Source organism: Piliocolobus tephrosceles, chromosome 1, assembly GCF_002776525.5.
Source record: "Piliocolobus tephrosceles isolate RC106 chromosome 1, ASM277652v3, whole genome shotgun sequence".
In the NCBI taxonomy this organism is placed as follows: Eukaryota; Metazoa; Chordata; class Mammalia; order Primates; family Cercopithecidae; genus Piliocolobus; species Piliocolobus tephrosceles.
The window spans coordinates 11,661,559-11,682,432 of NC_045434.1; the positions used below are offsets into that span (position 1 = coordinate 11,661,559).

The following is a 20,874-nucleotide window of genomic DNA, read 5'->3' on the forward strand; positions in this document are numbered from 1 at the left end:
AGTGCCATGAAGAGTTAAAAAAGGACAGCTACATCCTTACCATATGCACTCAGGCTCAGTAAATTGTTACTGTATGCATCCAGGCTCAGACACCACAGAATACAAGGCACAGTGCATACAAGGCACAGGCCATGTCCCCTAGAGGTCACTGTGAAGTCAGTGGAATTGTATATGAACAGGGAACGTCAGTGGGGGTGAAGTATGGCCCAAACCCTCACACGTGCCTTCAGTGCTCCACCTGGCTGGCCTGCTCCCGGACCTGCAGTGCGAGCGAGGCTCCCAGGACACCCTCTCGGTTTCTGTGTCTGTGAGACTGGGTCATCCTGCCCATAATGAGAAGCCTGCCCTACGGTCCCTGGACAGCTCACCTGTGATAATTCAGGGGCAGCACACTGAGAAGCCCCTTGCCCACCATCACGTTCCTGGCTACCTGAGAGCTCCTGAGTCTCAGCATCCTAACACGTACACCCAGGCCCACCCCCCATGGGAAACTTGGCAGTAATTTGGTTTCTAGGCTCCTCTCAGCCCTAATCCCATGCTTCTGTGAGCCTACCCCTCCCTGTTGCTCTGATCTGGCTACTACCTGATCCTTTGAATGGCTTTGCATTTGGATTCTGTGTCTCTGTTGGTGGATTTTGGGGTGAGGCTAGAAGTGAGAAGTGGGGGGTAGTAATTTATCACCTCACCTACTTCTCTAGTTTACACCCCAAATTCCCATTCCCTCCCCAATGCTCCAAGCACAATGGGCTCCCAACAATTCCCCAAACAGGCACATGTGCCTATGCCTTCTCACACTGTCTCCTCTGTCTCCTCTACCTGGAATGTCCTTTTCTTCAACACCGTATCACATCCACAGTTCCAGCCATGGCAACTCCCACCGAATCCTCAAAAACAGTTCAAACACCACCTCGTCCAGGAAGCCTGCCCTGACCACCCAGTCTGATCTCTGTCTCCTCTTGTGTCCATAGGAGCCCAGGCAGGGCCCATTACTATTGGCTGTGCCAGCTAGTCGGGTGCTAGACGGCAGGGATTTTGTTGTCTTCCATTTATCCCTAGTGCCCAACAAGTAACTGACGTCAATAAACATGTATTAAAAGAATAAAGTAGATACCAAATTTAGCTGATATAATAAGGACCAATCTAGCAGTTTGAAAACATTAAAAAGTTGGGCAGGTGAGCAATATGAAAGCAACTGTAATCTGCACAATCCAAATCCGCTGCTCCTCACCAATTCCGGTCTTCAAAGTCACAATCCTACATCTTGAATATCAGAGGCAGAAAGGAAGGATATACTGCACTAACCTACTGTTTTGTCGTTAAATATCTTGGGAAAGCCTCGATTCGGGTACTTGCCCCGGAGCTGCCAGACATCAAAGAAAGGCTTCCAGTCAATGTAGTCCACCAGCTTCTGCAGGTCATAGTCTTCAAAGACCTGGGTCCCAATAAACGTGGGCTTCACTACAGGAGAGAAGTATGGTTGTCAATGCTGATGCTGGCACCCTGCCTGATGGAGGCCTCCCTGCCAGCTCCTCACTGCTCTGCCAACTCCCACGCTCTGCCTCCCTCCTGTCACCCGTAGGAGTTGTTTTACAAAGAGGGGAACTTTAAATTATCGTGGAGAAGGAGTAATTCTGCACTGAGTCTTAAATAAAACTATTCTTCACATGCAGCTGACTACACCACCCTTGGAAACTGTTCCCTCAATCCTTCCATCCCCACCCCCCGTCCAAGAAGGAAAGACAAGACGGGTTAATCCTCACTTATACAAATGAAGACAAGGTGAACGTGAAGAACACTCCAGAAAGACATGGAGAGTAAGCCACTTATATAAAGTTTCAAAACCGGAAACAATTATATAGATTGCCTGATACATATGCCCGGTCAAAATATAGGCAAATGAAGTCCCAAATTCAGGACTGCTGTGCTTTCTGCAGGGGAGGAAGAGACACATGTGGGACTTCCAATACATATTCTTCAATACATAATCGTCCACTCTGCCGAGCACGTGTGTAGCACAGATGTATGAGCAAGGAAAAGCTCACTTATTACCTCGGAAATATGGATTCAATTAATATAACCTCTGTTCACTCTGTATTGTTTCATTTTTAAAAAATCAGATGGTAGGTTATGTCTTAAGCTGGCTAGTAGGTAAACATGGATGTCAATATGTTGTTCTTCATACCTCCTGGTGAGTCTAAAACATACCATAATTTAAATAATGGTGAAGACTTCAGAGACAGATGGTGCTGCTGGGCTTTCTGGGGCAGGTAGGGCAGCACTGCTACCTGCCCTCCAGCCCATAGTGTGGTCTGCAGCTCGGACTCCGGTCTGACATGGCAGGATCAGGCTGGAATCTCAGGTGTTGGCCCCACTGCCATTATCTGAGCCTTCCTGTCTCTCTACTTTCTGATTTGTAACATGGATCGGAGAACTTCCTACTCTACCCATCGCGGGGGCTCTGGGAGAACACAGAAGCTTCTATTTTTCTCTCATTTGACTTCTTAATTCTGCCTGGAAATCTCTACCCTTTCATACTTGTTCACAGTAGCCTTTTCCCATTTGTTCCCCATCATCCTTCTACTACACAGGACAATCCCTTCTTTGGAAATATCCTATTATGCTGGTTTGTTGGCAACAAAGTCTTTATGGTCCCCTTAGTAGAGAAACTAAAAGGAATCTACAGATAGACCCTTGATTCAAGCGTTCTCTCACGTGGGAAGGCAGAGCGAATGTGCTGCTGCAGAGCCACTGATGGACTCTCTCTTGACCAAGCTTGTCTTCCAGAGTTTAAGAAATGTTTGCGGTTTTACCATCAGGGCCTTAAAAGAAGACCCTCTTTTATCTCCTATCAACTTTCTGCAACTACCCTAAGACTGGCTGTCCTCAGATATATTTCAGAAGTCCAGGCCTCAAGGCCCCATGGCCCTCGGGCAGCAGGACGGGCCCTGCAGTAGCCCCATGCCAGAGGTTACAGCGGCCACTAAAAAAGCATCCCAACTGCTGCCAGGTGCTATGGCCTTGGGAGCGTATTTCCAGCAAAATATGTTTTGAATGTTTGACTTGATCCAAACAGACTTGCCATTGTGTTATCATTCCAATTTCACAGGGAAAGATACAGAGCAAATAATCGGAGCCTGAACTATATATAGCAATTTATAGTTTTTCAAAGGTTTTCACAGAGTACTTTACCCTCACAACATTTCCAAAAAGTAACTCCTTTTTTCACACGGTAGAAATTGTCAAACGTGAAAGCAAGCTGCTCAAGGTCATTCCGTGAGTCAGAGTCAGGAGCCACATGGGGATGAGAACCCTGGCCTCCCGGCTCCCAATATGGCATTCTTTCCACCAAACCACACTGAACTCAGCAGGGATGAAATTAGAACCAAGCACACCTACATTTCCAATTTAATCCGCTCAACTCTGCCAAGCATGTGTAGAACACAGATGTCGTGAGCAATGAAAGCTGATTTGAGGCATTACCTTGGAAATATGGATTCAATTAATATAACCCCTGCTCACTCTGTCTTGGTTTTGCATTTGTGTCTCACGCCTCTCTGTGCCTGTCAAAACATCTTACATGTTTTATTCCCTTGTGAACACCTATATGAGGCAAGAAAGGTGGCTAGATATTGAAAAAAGGAAGAAACCAAATAAAAGAAATAAAAAGAGAGGGAAACATCCAGAGAGAGGACAAGAGACAAAGCAAGAAACAGAGGATCCTGCTTTGCTGCAGTGTTTTAAAGATGTGTGAATGCAAAGGCGCTTCCCATTTTAGACACTTTACATCTGCCCTTGTGCCTGTGAAAGACCCAGGCCACCTCAGGTGACAGTACCACCAGGCAGGTTTCCACAGAACTTCCTTCAAAGAGACAGAGACCAACTCAAGCACAGCATAGAGGAAAGAGCATGGCTTTAGAACACAGACCAGAGCCAGGCGCGGTGGCTCAAGCCTGTAATCCCAGCACTTTGGGAGGCCGAGACGGGCAGATCACTAGGTCAGGAGATCGAGACCATCCTGGCAAACACGGTGAAACCCCGTCTCTACTAAAAAATACAAAAAAACTAGCCGGGCGAGGTGGCGGGCGCCTATAGTCCCAGCTACTCAGGAGGCTGAGGCAGGAGAATGGCGTAAACCTGGGAGGCAGAACTTGCAGTGAGCTGATTGATATCTGGCCACTGCACTCCAGCCTGGGCGACAGAGCGAGACTCTGTCTCAAAAAAAAAAAAAAGAAAAAGAAAAAAGAAGAGAAGACAAACCAGAGACAGATTCCTAGTAACCTTTCAAGTTTCCACCCAAATCTCAGTTTCTTCAAATTAAAACGTGGATAATTCCCATGTCCATTACAGAGTTGTCTGAAGGACTCAGAGAGCTGCTATGAGTCCATCTCAGGATGGTGTCTGGCACACAACACCTGCTCCATAAATGGCACCTATTCTCTTTCTTTCCGTTCTTCAGTCACTCATCAGCACTAGATACAGTTGAGAGTTGTTAGCTGCTGGTTTGATTTTGTAGCCAAGTAAATGCATATATCTCCTCAGCACATTGTCAGTTACCACACCCAGTCTTTCTCCAGTCCACAGCCAAACAGACCTGGGTGAGGTTCAGACAGCCAATCCATTTGGAAACCACTTTTTCTGGCTTGACTTAAGGGTAAGTATCTCCTCTCCTGTTAAAAAACAAAGAAAAATTAGTTAGAGACTGTTAGCTTTTCTACAGCTATTATGAAAACATGTCCAAGAAGGTCAGTATGTAAGCTTTGCAAAAAAGGCAAAAGCTCTTGTTCATGAGAATCCTTACCCTAAAAAGCTCTTCCTTTTCTATCCAGTTGGTTTCACATTGGCACCAGAATAACAGAGAGTAAAGATTCAATAAGCATCCATTAACTATTGATATGTAAATATGAGCCTGGCTCTGCGGCCTGAACCTGAGGTACTAGGGAGGTGTCCTACCTGTACTTTTAGAACACCTGAGGCCAGCTGTTAACTGGCTTCCATGGCCCACCCTGAGGACCAGAAGGTAGAATTAAAGAAACTGTCCACTGTGAGCAAACCTAAGGAGAGAAAAAAGCCAACCACAGCATCTTGGCCTAGCCAGCACCTCAGAAGCAAAACAGCATGTTTTCTTCACACTGTTGATCTCATTTCACTTGCCTAGCAACTCCCAAAATGCTCCCACCAAAGCCCATAAGGCAAATAACCAGAAATAAATATTTCAGTGACTTCTAAAGCATAATTATGCCTGTTCTCCATGGACTCCCTGAAGCTTATCAAGAGAGGGACAGTTCTTGAAACATCATTCTGTACAGTCAGTGTTGGGCAGTCAGGCAAAGAGGCTTATACTAGTCCTGCCTCATGTCTCCATTTTCTTCCATTAGCTCCTCAAGAATGGGGATCTGTGGGAGTCATTTCAGTAAACTGTTTCAGCGCCTGTTTCCCTGCTGAGTACGAACTCATGTTTTATTCATTACCAAAGCTCTGGTATCTAGCACAGCAGCCCCTAACACCTACTGGGTACCCAATAAATGTTTGGCTGAATAAATAAAATTCATTTTAATATAACCAAAAATTATTTGGGAACTCAGACACTGAAGACCTCTGATTTGAACTAGAAGACAGAAATTCTCTAAAATGATGCCAAGCCTTTTATTCTCCTCAAAACCATTTTAAGAAGTCACATTAAAAACTAGGATCATAAAAACTAGTCACATTAAACACAAGCGAAGATCTGTTTCTACTACTTACCTTGAGAGACTCATAATGGTCCTGTCTAATATCTTCATATTCTTCCATGATTTCCTCAAAGTATTCATCCTTTAGATTTTCATCTAACAGCTGAGAACACTGAAAATGTAAGATAACCATAGATGAGCAAAAGATGATAAAACTGGTGCAGTAATGGCCAACTCTGATAACACCTCCTTCAGGAAGGCTTCCTTAACTTCATTTCTTCTCCCTTCACTAACTGTGCTAACTCCTGCCTGGTATGCAGGAAAGGGTAAACTCAGTGGCCTTGGGATGTTCAAACCCTGCACAAGCCAAAGAAAGGACTGGCCCTTGACTGGTTTCTGGGAGACAAACTCTAAACCCTTGGGATAGCCTGTCTGATAAGAGAGTCACTGCGTGCCTGGCACCCTGGGCCACGTCAGATCATTTATGCTAACAGTCTGATTTGTGGTGAGGAACCGTAGCTCATGCTTATGTTTGACCTCTGCAGGGATTGAAGACTGAGCAATTAAGGCTACGCACATGGGCATTCTGGGCCTATGTGACTAAACCCCAACAAAAACGCGGGACATGAAGGTTCAGGTAAGCTTCTGGGTTGGCAAGGCTCCTTACATGTTGTCACACATCATTAGTGGAAGCAATAAGCACCATCCGGATTACTCTATGGGGAGACGACTCCTGCAAGTCTGTACCTGGTCTCTCCTGCATTCCATCCTATGTGCCTTTTGCCTTTCCTGATTTTACCTATATCCTTTCACAATAATAAACCATGGTCATAGCAGTGTTTCTGGGTTCTTTGTGTCCTTCTAGTGAAACTTTTAACCTGAAAGTGGTCTTGGGAACCCTCTGGGTTAAGTAACCCCCAACCCAATGTTTCAAAAATATTCTATTCATCTACTACTGCACTTTCCAAAGCCTTTTAGTATCAATTTATATATCCACTTCCCTTACGAGAAAGCCCTATGAGAGCTGCAATCACACATTCACTACCTTCATGCCCTTGGTGCCTAGCCCAGTGCCTGGAGGTGCATTCTCACTAAATGTTTGCTGAAGGAATGAGGTTAATCTTCATAGTCCACTGTGACTTTCTGCTAAAATTGGAAAGGAAACCAATCATCTGAGAAAATGTGAGTTTACTCATTAAATTGTAAAACCAGGATTGGCTAAATATCATTTGTGACTATGATTATCAAGCTGATAGAAGAATAGCTACCATCAAAGCACAAAATAAAATTACGTAGAAAGAAGAAATGGCAACTACTGATCACATCAGTTGAAAAATAAACATAGCACTACCCCATCCCTGCATTCTCCAGCATGATTATCTAATACACAAAAAGGCAAGAAATCTTCATCTGAACTTAAGGAAGTTAGACTGAATGATGGCTAAAGTGCCTATCAGCTTTAAAAGTCTATAACTTTACGTGGGTTTTCTAAGTATCTCTAATAACAATTCAATCACCTATGAGTTAGTATAAAACAAAATCACCTCATTCAGGAATACAATCAGAAAAGGCCATTGTGGCAGGCCAAAAATAGGTTCCCAAATAGTGTTCACACCACATAGTACTTCCCAGCCTTACATTGAACTCACCTCAATGGAGTCCTCGTTTAGGAAACCCAGCACAGCCCAATGAAACAAGAAGGGAACGCCTACTCTGAACTCCCTGAAGTATATGTAACCAATGTCTTAAAACCCTCTTGCATTTTGCTAGATTATACACTCTGAGAGAGCAAAACCAGATGTCCCTGACATCCAGAGAAATCTACGACCCCCTAATGCTGGTGCTACCAGGTAGACAGAACATACCACTGCAGTTTGCTGGCACCTTGCACAGCCCCATGGAGCCCACTGCTCCCAGAGCCACAGTGGCAGGCCCCTTCTGGCCTGGTCTGACTTACTTGATGGAAACAAGTTCATGGTCAATATGTGGGCTAACCTACATGATCCTTCCACCAAAAAATCAAATCCATCATGTGTTTTCATGCCAACCACTGGGACATATTGCAGTTTATATTTTCCTTCATTTTTAAAAATTGTATTTCATGGCAACAGCCACACGATAAGAGCAAATAAATTGAAAACATATTTTATAATTTAAAAAGAATAAAATATTGCACCTCATTTTTTATTAAAGAAGAAAAAAGAAAGCAAGGGGCAATCCTCAGGTCTAAATCTCCAACCATTAAGTATTTGCCACATCTTTTTGGAATCTTCCAAATACATGAGACAGCTGCTTAAATGTGATCCTGTTCCATGTTCATTTCAGTTAGATCAATGAGCCCACAACCAACTGAAACAAATTATACCACTGGCTCCTGAAGTGTCACTAGCAGTTACCCACATGATTTGTCATCTGACTTACGTTTGAGTAATTTCAAAACGTGGTCGTTTCTTTGTACATGGGAGGAGCTAACCACTGCTGGCTGCGTGGCTGGACCAAACTGTAAAGAGCACAAACACCCACTCCTCATTCCCTGCCTGGCTTTCAGCAAGGCCCCCACTGCTCTAGCTCTTCAAGATGGTGAAGGAGGGCGGGTGCAGTGGCTCATGCCTGTAATCCCAGCACTCTGGGAGGCCAAGGCAGGAGGATCACTTGAGGTCAGGAGTTCAAGACCAGCCTGGTTAACATGGTGAAACCCCGTCTCTACTAAAAATATAAAAAAATTAGCCAGGAGTGGTGGCGCACACCTGTAATCCCAGCAACTCGCAAGGCTGAGACAGAAGAATTGCTTGACTCTGGGAGGCGTAGGTTGCAGTGAGCCGAGATCGCGCCACTGCATTCTAGCCTGAGCAACAGAGCAACACTCCATCTCACAAAAAAAAAAAAAAAAAAAAAAAAAAAAAAGGTGAGGGAGCTTATCCTCCAAACATGGCGTCAAAGGGCTGATTCTTTCCCCTGCCTGTAGAGGAAAAGTTAGCAATGTGCAACTAAATGGATCCAAAAGTCTTGCCTCTGAATGGAAACTATTCAAGGCTATGCATCAGTGTTTGAAAATGATGACAAGTGTTAAAAAGAGGCCCGTGGACCTGACATAAGCTCCTATGGAGCACAATCCAAGAATAAGAAACAAACATTGTTTTAAAATGGAGTTGTAGAAATATAGCTTATTTGCATATTTGTCTACATCAATGGCAAATAAAAAATTGCAATTTTATGATCCCAGACTGAGTTACTTTTATCCTTTTTAATAAAGGCGAATTGTTAAGTATTAATGGGAAACAAGTTTAATTTAACATAGAGAAAGATAACCTGCATTCAAATCCCACACCTGCCACTTGGCAGATGTGTGGTCTCAGTAGAGTTCCTAATCTCTTTATTCTTCTGTCTCTTGATCTCTAAAATGGGGACAATAAAAATATCCACCTCGTGAGGTTAGCCTGAGGATTAAACAAAATCCATGTAAAGCACTTAGCTCAGTACCTGGCACACTACACGTTTTCAATAATGTTAGTGATTATTATATAACTTTCATGTAAATAAATTCACAGATCTGAAATAATTTCCTTGGAAGATAGCTCAGGAAATGTGGTCACCCTGGTCCAGGTCGCGTGGCATCACTGGAAGTCTCGCAGATCACCAGGCCACCTCAGTAACCTTCCTCGCCTGTAAAATGTGAAGGCTAGACTAGATTTGTGGTTCTCAAACTGTGCTCTTTTGATGAACACTAAGAGCGGGATGTGATGTACTTGGAAATTCTGCCACATTGAATTTCCAGGTAAGATATCACTTAACAGACAAATATTCTGTGGCTGAAATCGATTTGGAAACCACTGGACCACAAGGTCTCTTGGGTGCCCCCCCGTGGTTATAGCCCATTATTCAGTGAAAACAATGAAATCTGTAACAAGATAGAATATTAGGCTTCACCGAAAAAGAAAAGCAGGACGTAGGCTAATTGTTTATGATGTTCACTGAGAAGCAGAAACCACTGTTCTGAGTTTTAAATATCTAGAAGATGTTTTTCTATCTTTGGGTAGGGTCAACGAGGACACTTTCAAGTTTATTTTCCTATCTGGAAAAATGTCATTTAAAAATCCAACATTCCTTTTAGATAGTCAAGTAAGTATCTATTCATGTTTGTGAGTGGGTGAAATCTTTGGCTGGCTGGTGTCCAGGTCAAAGGTGTCTTGGTGCCAGGCCATCTACCTGTCTGCTGCTCAGTTCTGTAACTGTCTTTGAAAGTACAGGACATGGTCACCTGGACCTCCTTCCAGCAAGGCAGTCACTGCAGAGGCACACCATAAGCCTCAGGCTGCTCTTTGACCTTTATTTAGTAGAACTGAATAAAAATGAATAGATCTTAAGTTATACCCTTACTTGCAATGCACTCTTTCCAACACAACTGGAACAAAATGTAAGGTCACCCACTTACCACCACGACACTCTTGGATGCATCCAGGACGTGGATTACAGGCGCACTGTATCTTGGAGCTATTTTAACCGCTGTGTGGGTTCTAAAAAGAAGGGTCAGAAAGAAAATATATCCATCAGCACTGACAGTTCCTATACAACTCTTGTTCAGAGCCATTAGAGATAATGTATTTCTACAGTGCTTTCCAGAGAAACACTTCAAGGTGCTTACCTACAAATACTGAACTTCAAATTTCTCTTGTAAAACATGAATGACTTTTTCCCTACCCTAAGATGGGAAACCTAGCCCAGGCTCTGCAGAAGTCTGTGGCAAAAATGAGAAAGACCTTGTCTTCAGCTCCATTAACAAGGGACTGAGCCCGTGCATGACCTGATGCTCATTAGCAGCCTGTGTGACTTAAGGGAGGTAACCAGGCCCAGGAAATCACACTGCTGTCATCAAGGACAGGTTGAGTTCCCTCCTCCAAATGAGCTGGGATAGCAGCCAGGGCCCCTAAGGAACCAGGAACCAGGCAGAAGACACAGGACGTGGCTGTCTAGCAGCTGCTCCCCTGTTCATAGGAGACGTCAACACTCCTCGGCCCCAATCCCACCTTGTACTTGCAGAATGGAACCCCAAACCCGAAATTCTACACAGAATAATTCAGAGAGGCAAAAGCAAGAAAAATACTGTATTTTATTTTATTTTGTATTTATTTATTTTTTTTTTTTGAGACAGAGTCTCATTCTGTTGCCCAGGCTGGAGTGCAGGGGCACAATCTTGGCTCATTGCAAGCTCCGCCTCCCAGGTTCACACCATTCTCCTGCCTCAGCCTCCCGAGTAGCTGGGACTACAGGTGCCTGCCACCACACCTGGATAATTTTTTTCTATTTTTTTAGTAGAGACGGGGTTTCATTGTGCTAGCCAGGGTGGTCTCGATCGCCTGACCTCGTGATCCACCTGCCTCAGCTTCCCAAAGTGCTGGGATTACAGGCATAAGCCACTGCACCTGGCCAATATTTTACTTTTAATATTTAAGATTATTTCTGCCCCAAATCCCTATTACCAAACTTGAAAATGTTGGTATTAGGAAGAAACGCCCTTTCATTCTTAAAATTGCCTAATTAACGGAAGTGCAAAACAAACTGCCCTGTGATGAGTGGATGTTTACAGCAACAGGATAGGCTACAGATCTGCTACTTCTTGATAGAACATAACGAATTAAAGTGGAAACTGAAAACGTGTACAGCCTCCCTTACAGTGGTTAATCCAGAACCCCTGGAGAGGGAGGAAAAGTGTATTCTGGCCACATCCCACCTTCAGAAGGGCGGCCATCAGCAGTCCCCACGAGATGGGCAGTGCTTGCCGCCTTTTCTCCCCCTCCTCCTCCCCAGAAGTAGCACTACACTTCCTCAAGTGCTTTCATATTCTTTCCCCTCAACAAAAATGTATGTTTGGAATAGTATCTAGAATATGCTACTATATGAGAAAGAAACAAAGTAGCAGAACACTATGTTTAATGCAATTGTATTTTTAAAAAACAACACCCTCAAGCTTTTCCAAACAACCAACCAATCCTATATCTAAGTTTCTATATATTTAGAAAAAACACAGGGAGATACACATCGAAGTGTCCACACTGGTTATGGGGGCAGAGGTGAGGCTGAAAGTGGGAAGAGAGAGACTCACTTGTACTTTACATTCCTCTGAATTGTTTGACAAGGTCTAGTAAATGTGGATTATTGAGGTAATTTTTAAAAACCATGGGACGGTTATAGGTGTAATACATGCATGAGTGTGTTTTTAACAGGCTTCTCAAGGAAAGCTCTAAAAACTCATAAGACAGACAAAAACAGTAACACTTCATCTGTTCCATCTTCCTAACAGTATCTCCACTCGTAAACAGGAAGCAAAGGACCACAAAGCCTCAGGCTATGAGAATGGAGCTGGAAGATGGGCATTCATGCATAAGCCAGTGAGTCAAGAGCCATCTTTCGGACCGGGAAGGCTGGGGTACGGAGTGGCAGGGGGGCCAGACCATGGACCTGGGGCAGATGAAGGAACTCCATGGCCTTCTGAGCCCCTCCTGTTTTATGCCTAGTGTATGCTCAGGGACCAAAGATCCCAAATCTATTTAACTCTTTCAATCTCTCCAAATATCGATTCATCCACTAGACTAAGCTTGTCCAACATGCAGCCCAGGAAAGCTTTGAATGAGGCCCAACACAAATTCGTAAACTTTCTTAAAACATTATGAGATTTTTTGCAGTTTTTTTTTTTTTTTTTAGTTCATTAGTTATCGTTAGTGTTAGCGTATTTTATGTGTGGCCTGAAACAATTCTTCTTCCAATGTGGCGCGGGGAAACCAAAAGACTGGACACTCCTGCACTAGACAGCCTTAACCTTCATTTCGAGTGTCCTGGGGGTACAGTTTCAGTTCTACTCATGCTACTGCAAGTCACTGATGTCTGGAAAAGCCATAGGGTCATTTCCCCTCAGCAACGTTTCCATGAAAACGTGGAAGTCCTGAGCTAATGAGCTATGCTAAGTCCTCCACTGGTTTGTAGGAAATAACAAGGGCTCCTAGATGGGTTTCTGAGACATTTCAACTCCTGAATGCTTTCCGGCAAAGGTGGCTTTCCTAGGAGATGATTTACTTATTTGGATGCAAAAGGCATTAACCATATATGAAGAGACTGATAAATCAGACTTTGTAAAAATTAAGAACTTCTGTTATCCAAAGACAGCACTAAGACAGCAAAAGGCAAGCCAGATTAAAAAAAATCTATTTGCAACATACGTATTTCTGATAAAGGGCTTGTAACTACTATAAATTAAAGAATGTGTACAAACCAGTAAGAATAAAGCAGAATACCCAATTTTTAAAAATACTTAAAAAGCATATCCAAATGGTCAATATACAAATGAAAAGGTGTTCAACATCATTACTCAGCAGAGAAATGCAAACAAAACCCATAGCAAGGTATTACCATACCCATGACGAGGGTAACACTGAAAAGGATGTGGAATAACTGAAACTTTCACAATTGCTGGTGGGAGTGTAAACGGCTACAATTACTCTGGAGAACTATGTGGCAATAGCTAATGAAGATGATCATAGGCATATCCTATGATCTGGCATTTCTGCTTCTAGGCAGAAATACACATACATGTGCACCAAAATTGATAAGCATAAGTGTTCATAGTAGCATTGTTTGTGACAGCCCCAAAGTGGAAAACCCCAAATGTCCACCAATAGTAGCAAGAGTAAATAAGTCACAGCACATTATACAATGGAATACTACGTTGAAAAAAAACAACAACAAAACAAACAACTATTGTAACAAGGCTGGGACCTCAGAGACTCAGAGACACGATGTGGGGCAAAAGAAGCCGGACACAGGAGGACACATACAATATGACTCCACTTATATAAAAGCTGAAATGCAGGCAAAACCAACCTATGGTGACAGAAGGAAGAACAGTGGTTACTTTTGCTGGAAAGGATGACTGGGTGGAGGAACGTGGTGAGGTTCCTAGGGTGCCATTAGTGTTCTATTTCTTGATCTGGAGGTGGTTACATGGGTGGGTTCCCTTTTGTAAAAACTTGTCAAGTTGTACGTCTATATGATTTGTGTACTTTTCTGCATAACTGCTAAACTTCTGTAAAAGCACTTACTTAAATTAGAGAGCCTGATAAAGCAAGACTTCAGATCGCAGACCTTTTCCGCTGTCACTAGTAAGAATGGAGTCAGAACTGGGAAATTCTACACTGAAGGGCTTGGAGGTTGCATGGGACTCTGTTTTCCAAAGGCTGTTCCAGCACCGCAGTGTAGAAGGGAATGGTTCCCGGGAAGCAGTGCTACCTACTGGCTCTTATTTTCCAAGTAATTTCCCAGAAACTGCAACAGGCATGGAAGAGAAGAGAACCAGAAGAGGCAGGGCTCACAGAGAAACAAAGCACTGGAGAGTCGAAAGAAACCTTAGGCGGCCAGCGGTCCCAGCTTTCTACCTTCAGGCCAAACACATTTACAGTTTCCCAGACAATGAGAATAGATATTTCGCAGTAACTGAAGAGATGTTGGTGACTTCCTATCTCATTAATTCTAATTTGATCTATCAGGTTATAACTGTTAAGAATCATTAACAAGCTAATTTTGCCAATAATGTATCTTGAGAGGCTAGTCACGTTGCTTCTCAAAGTTTTTTTTCTTTAATCTGGTAGCTTTTACATGGTAAACAATAGAATGGACTATTTGGTAAAGTTCCAATTTGCACAAGAAGCAAATTTCTGAGTATAGTGTCCCACCATATAAAAAGATTCTTTTTTTGAAGCCAGCATCATATTTACATAACACATAACATATTTTAATTATATTCCTTTAAATACTTACGTATTCTACTTTACAGTTGATTAAAGTCTTTCATTCTGACAACAGTCCTTAGGTCCTCTTACCATTCTCTTCACTAAGCTTGTCGTCAATTACCCAAGCCCATGCTCATCAAAACCCATTATTAATGGGTGGCCATATCCCTTGAGACCAAGTCTGCCACATTTCCTGGTACATAAGTCCTTTGTGGAAAAACAAACCCTGTTTTCTAACGTTAGCAATGACAGTAAAACTATCGAATCCTTCAAGTATGAAGAACAGCTAATGGATAAAAGACACATCATACTATTCCGACTGATGAAGATGACTCATTCAAATTGTAAATTGTAAATGGTATGATGGTTAATTTCACGTATAAACTTGGCTAGGCCATGGTATACACTTTTTGGTTAACCACAACCTAAATGTTACTGTGAAAGTATTTTTTTTAGATGTGATTAACATTTATCAGTAAACTTACAGTAAAGCACATTATCCTCCACTTATGTAGGTGGGCCTCATCCAGTCAACTGAAGGCCTTTAAGAGACAAGACTAAGGTCCCTTGTTCACTCCCCAGCCCTGCAAGGAAGAAGAAATTCCACCTCCAGACTGTCTTTAGACTCAAAAAATCAACTTACCTGTGTCTCCAACCTGCAGATTTCAGACTTGCCGGCCTCCACAATCACAGGAGTTAATTCTTTAAAATAAATCTCTTTCTCTCTATATATATAAACATATCCTATTGATTCTGTTCCTCTGAACAACCCTATACAAATTGGTTGAATGTACAGTTGTTTCTAGTGCTAAAGTAACTCTGGCATACCTATAACCAGACCTTTATTATATTTCTGCATCAGAAAAATTAGAAACTAGATGTTATGGGACCATTGAGTTCAATGCTCCAGTATAATAATGCTCCCTGAGAAAGTGAACTGTATGTGGCATAAAAGGTCTAGTACCCACAGTTAACATAGCACTTACTACATATCACTATGATCATGATCCCAGGAAAAATCTGGTAAACTGAATAATTATCATGTGAACAAATTTGAACTTTCTCATCTTTACATGTTATACCTCTTTATGTTGTTAACCCAAAGGTTCCCAAAAAGCTCCCCTTTCAACTCCCCAAAGTGACCACTTAGTTCATTCTTGCTAGATGGGCTTTCTGTCTCCAAACTACTACAAGGTTAGAGTTCCTTCAAAGGAACCTATAATTATTCAATCAGACACCTGCTTCAAGACAGTGTGGGCAAAAGTTCAAGTAATGATTTTGTACCAAAAAACACAGCTTCTCCACTCAGTTTAATTTCACAAGAAGAGTTCACTATAATTCTCAGGAACTGAATCAGAAGTGAGAGCGTTAAGAAAAAGATTATTGCAAGCCAAAGAAATCCAAGAAAAAGCAAAGAATAGAAATCACAAAAAAGTTTTCTATAGCATGCTCTGAAAGTATTCTGGCTTTCACCCAAGTGAACACCAGAAAATTTTTGTGTTTATGTAACAAAAAGTCAATGTACTAAACATAAGAGAAAATCCAAAAACACAGGTTTTAAACACCGGCATTTAAGAGAATTTGAAGTGAGGACAAAGCTCATTAATATAACTTACCTTGAAGTGGTGGCTCCTCCAATCAACAATGGAATCTTTATAGCTAATCTCTCCATTTCCTTGGCAACAAAAATCATTTCATCCAGGGAAGGAGTGATGAGTCCTGACAGGCCAATTATATCTATTTAAAAAAAAAAAAAAAAAAAAAAAGGACAAAAAGGACAGTGAGGAGGATGACAGAAAAAGGAAAAGGATGAAGATGCACTTTAAAAACTTTGTAATGAAGACCAAAAGACCTAACACGAATTCCCAATTCCTTTTTTTTTTTTTTTTTGAGATGGAGTCTCATTCTGTTGCCCAGGTTGGAGTGTAGTGGTGTGATCTCGGCTCACTGCAACCTTTGCCTCCTGGGTTCAAGTGATTCTGCTGCCTCAGCCTCCTGAGTAGCTGGGATTACAGGTGCCCATCACCAACCTTGGCTAATTTTTGTATTTTTAGTAGAGACGGGGTTTCACCATGTTGGCCAGGCTGGTCTCAAACTTAGACCTCAAGTGATCTGCCAGCCTCAGCCTCCAAAATGCTAGGATTACAGGTGTGAGCCACCATGCCTGTCACCAGTTTCTAATTCTAACACATCTTTTCTGACTGGGGAATTTCAATTTACTATTTGCTTTTGGTAGTAAATAAGATTTATAACTTAAGGTTGCAATACTTGCCATAGTTTTAGGAAGTCATGCAATAGAAGGTATATTTAGCTCATGATTTCCCAGACTTGAATATATCACAGTGTGAGAAGAAATATAAAAATGACTACACACAGGAAAAAAACCTAACACAACTGTCCTCTTATAAGAAGTCTGTCCCCATTCCCCATCCCCAGCACTTGGTTCCATAGTTACTCACTCTCTTCTCTCAACCCCAAAGCAACCTTGTGCAGGAGCTGGCACTTGATTGTCTGCATGTCCCACAGATCCCTCACAGGCATCACTATTCACTGACAGACAACTAGGGAAATGACAGGTACCTGGGGATACGACATTTAGAGAAATGCCCAAAGTACAGTTGCACAGTACCTGCTTTGTGGTCAAGAGCAGCTTTCAGTATCTTATCACATGGAGTCATGACTCCTAAATCAATAACTCTGAGGCACAGAAATGAGATATGAGAAAATTAATGAGAGTCCATTAGAGACAAAACTGAAACAAACATTTTTATTTCAACCATTAAATACTGCTCTAATGCCTAGAATCAACTGCAAATGCTCACTAAATATGAAGGATTACCACCACTACTACCATTTATTCAGTACTTTTACCACCACTACTACCATTTATTCAGTACTTACTACATATATGCCAGGCACTATGCTAAGCTTGCTTTTAAACAATTTTACTGACTCATCATTCACAGACCATACAATTCACCCATTTCAAGTGTGTAATTCAATGGTTTCTGGTATGTTATTTTTTTTAATTGTGGTAAAACATATATAATATATACTTCTCCATTTTAATCATTTTTCAATGTACAATCCAGTAGCATGAATTTCAGTTACAATGTTGGGCAACCATCACCACTATTGATGTCCAAATCTATTTTATCACCCAAAGCAGAAACATTATAACCATTTAGCAATACCTACCCCTTCTTCTCTGGCACCCTCTCTACTCCATCCCCTGGTAACCTCTACTCTACTTTCTTTCTCTATGAATTTGCCTAATCTAGGAATTTCACGTAAGTAGAATAATACAGTATTCATCCTTTTCAGTTTGGCTAACTTTACTTAGCACAATGCCTTCAAAGTCCAACCATGTTTTGAGGCATGTCAGAAGTTCAGTCTTTTTTAAGGCCGAAAAATATTCCACTGTATGGAGATACCACGTTTGGCTTATCCATTCATCTGCTGAAAGACACTGTGCTAAGCTTTTTGCATAAGCAATCTCTTTTGTTGCTGCTGTTTTTGAGATAGGGTCTCACTCTGTCACCTAGGCTGGAATGCAGCAGTGTGATTATGGCTCACTGCAGCCTCAACCTCCTGCCTCAGCCTTCAGAGTAGCTGGGACCACAGGCATGCCCCACTAAACCCAGTTAATTTTTAAAGTTTTTGTAGATAGGGTTTCCCTATGTTGCCCAGACTGGTCTCAAACTCCTGGGCTCAAGCGATCCTCCCACATCGGCTTCCCAAAGTGCTAGGATTACAGGTTTGAGCCACAGTGCCCAGCCTGCATAAACGATCTCATTTAACCCTCACAGTAACTCTATAATGAAAGCACTACTATGGGTCTCATTTTAATGAGAAGGGGCCCAGAGAAATTAAGCAATCTGTCTAGTCACACAACTAATTAGAGGCAGAGTTGGGATCTGAATCAGTATCTCACTCCAAAATCCATTATCTTATCCATTTAGGCCAATAAAAAGGGCTAGGGAAGCTCCTCAATAAATATCTGTTGAACACGGAAGCCAATGGGGACGATCATGAAAAAGAGGTCAGGTCCTGCACATGAACAGCTGTAAGGGAACTCTGATTACTCAAGGCAAGAAAAAGAGGGAGAATGATTCAGGGTGCAGGTCACCGAGGGCAAGAGGGCAAGACTCAAAGGAAAGGCTGACTCTCGATGGGCACACAGGAGAGACAGAACAGGCCCTGGGGCAGAGGAAGCCTGGAGCACACTCTCAGAGAATAGAACAGGGCCAGACAAATTTCAGTTCACGAAGGAGACAGCTTCCTGGAACTCAGAGGAAACAGGAACGTCTGCCCCGGAAAATGTTCTAGGAATTACTTCTATTTTAGATTTACAGAGTACCCTTAATGTCATTTTGATAATTTAATCTTCTTCTATTTGTTAAAAGATACTGAAAAACTCATGGCATGCATTTTTACTCATTTCATTACATCAACAATTCTTAAAATTAAATAGGCAAAAACGTTTAAATAACAAGAACAAAAAAGAAGGCTTAAGACCTACGACGTGACATACTGGCTGGTAACAATGGGTGCTGAACGCTGGGGCAGGAAGGGGACTGGCTTCTTACTATATGCCCTTTCATACCACTGGTTTTTTAGCTTGTACTCCTATTACTTTTTTAAAAAGAGTTTAAAAAAAAAAAAAAAAAAAAAACTATGGCATATGGAATCTTCAATAAAAAGTAAGACATCTTCAAATCAATGATAAGTATATTCAGCTTTGTTGGCACTAACCCGATAGCAAATGCACGCTGGAGGTGTTAATGATGTATAACCACTGCAGGTTACAGCAGGAGGAGATGGTACCACACACTCTTTTTTTCTTTTTAACATATTGAAGAAAGTCTAGTACCTGGATCTTTTGTTAAACAATGACTAAGCATAGACTGTCACATACAAAACTAGGAAAAATAGCATATTGCTTTTAAATCAAGACAAAAAGGCATACATTTCAAAGCTGATTTTTTTTAACATTGTATGCTTTAAAATTCAACTAAAACTCATCAGTATGATGGCAAGAATCATCTTGCTCTCACTACTTTTTCTTGTTTCAGAGTGTTTCTCTCAGAACATCTTATATGCATGCTTGCCATGTTTAAGGAAGAGCAAGGAGACTGTTGTGGCTGGAACAGAAATGGAGAAGGAGAGAGTGGTCGGTGAGGAGTTCAGAGGAGGAGGAAAAGGCCAGAGCCTGCGTAGACTTTGCATCAGAATCACCAAGTGAGGCTTTTCAAAACCAAACAACCTGAAGCTTGGACTCCATTTTCCAGAGAGTGTGATTTAACTGGCCAGGGGTGGGGTCCAGGCAGCTTCCAGATTGTACCCACTACACAAGGGCCTTGCAGACCACTACAAGGGCTCTGAGTTTTACTGAGTGAGGAGAGAATTCACTGGAAGGTCTGAACAGTGGCGTAAGAAATCTGACTTGGATTTAACAGATTTACTTTGGACTGAAACAAGTCCAGGGTAGAGAAGCAGAGAGACTGATTAGGCTGCAATCCAGACAAGAAGCAGTATAGGTAGTGAGAAGCGGTCAGATCCTGGAAACACTGTGAGAGGAGAACTGATGGGTTACATGTGGGTCATCCGACGAGAGGATGACACAAGAGTTTCGGTTTGAGCAGCAAGAAAAATGAAGTTGCTATTTCTTGAAATAGGGGAGAGTTGGGGAGTTGGGGAGGTGTTCACAAAATGGTGGCAATTAGTTCTTCTTTCAAAATATTAAATTTAAGATTTCTTTAGATATCCAAATGCAGCTGTCAGGGAGTCAACTGGATATGTAAGTCTAAAGTTTGGGGGAGAGATCCACAGTGGAGATACAATTTGGGACTTGTCAGTACATCAGATGATACTGAAGTCGCAAAACGAATGCGACGACTTCAGCCCACCCCCCGCCTTCTTACTCCAGGTATGCTCCTGTACCAGCAGCACCAGCCCTACCTGAGAGCTTGTCGGAAATGCAGAACCTCCAGTGCAGACCTACCCTAATCAGAATCTGACTTTTAACACAATTCCCAGGTGACAAGAAGGCACATTACAGTTTGAGAAACACAAACCTAGATAGTGAAGACAGGGAAGAGGTCCAAGTGTTGAGCCCCAGGACATTTCTGTGTTTAAAGACCACTCCCAGAAGGAGAAATCAGCAGGAGAGAACCATAACCACTGATCAGTGAGGTAAGATGACAACTGAGAACACTGAGCCAGGGGGCCTGGGAGACAAGTTCAATTTCCAGCTTATTAGCCTGCCTTCAAAGTCGTCTTGCTGGGGAAATGGTCGAAGGTACTACTGATTAAGGAGCAATTCCCACTTTTTCCACACATAGAAAATGACACTTATGGTACTGGGATGCACAAAGGAAGTTGCTCATAGCCCTGGGCAATCAATCTAGGACGGAGGCCCAGCTCCA

At 42.3% G+C, this 20,874-nt stretch overlaps 1 protein-coding gene across 4 annotated transcripts in view; it reads right to left on the reverse strand.

Moving 5' to 3' along the window:
* The window catches only part of MTR (5-methyltetrahydrofolate-homocysteine methyltransferase), a 111,100-nt gene that overhangs the window by 12,903 nt on the left and 77,323 nt on the right, over positions 1–20,874 (reverse strand). For all 4 annotated transcript variants that reach the window (XR_002732376.2, XR_002732375.2, XM_023216192.2 and 1 more), the window contains exons 23-28: positions 17,076–17,143; positions 16,063–16,183; positions 10,102–10,183; positions 5,743–5,841; positions 4,592–4,667; positions 1,303–1,458 (exon numbers count right to left, since the gene is read on the reverse strand). Coding sequence is in view for 2 of the 4 variants with exons in the window: in XM_023216192.2 (XP_023071960.2) it covers positions 1,303–1,458; positions 4,592–4,667; positions 5,743–5,841; positions 10,102–10,183; positions 16,063–16,183; positions 17,076–17,143 (602 nt within the window). In the remaining 2 variants the exon portion in view is untranslated. The remainder of the gene's footprint in view (positions 1–1,302; positions 1,459–4,591; positions 4,668–5,742; positions 5,842–10,101; positions 10,184–16,062; positions 16,184–17,075; positions 17,144–20,874) is intronic.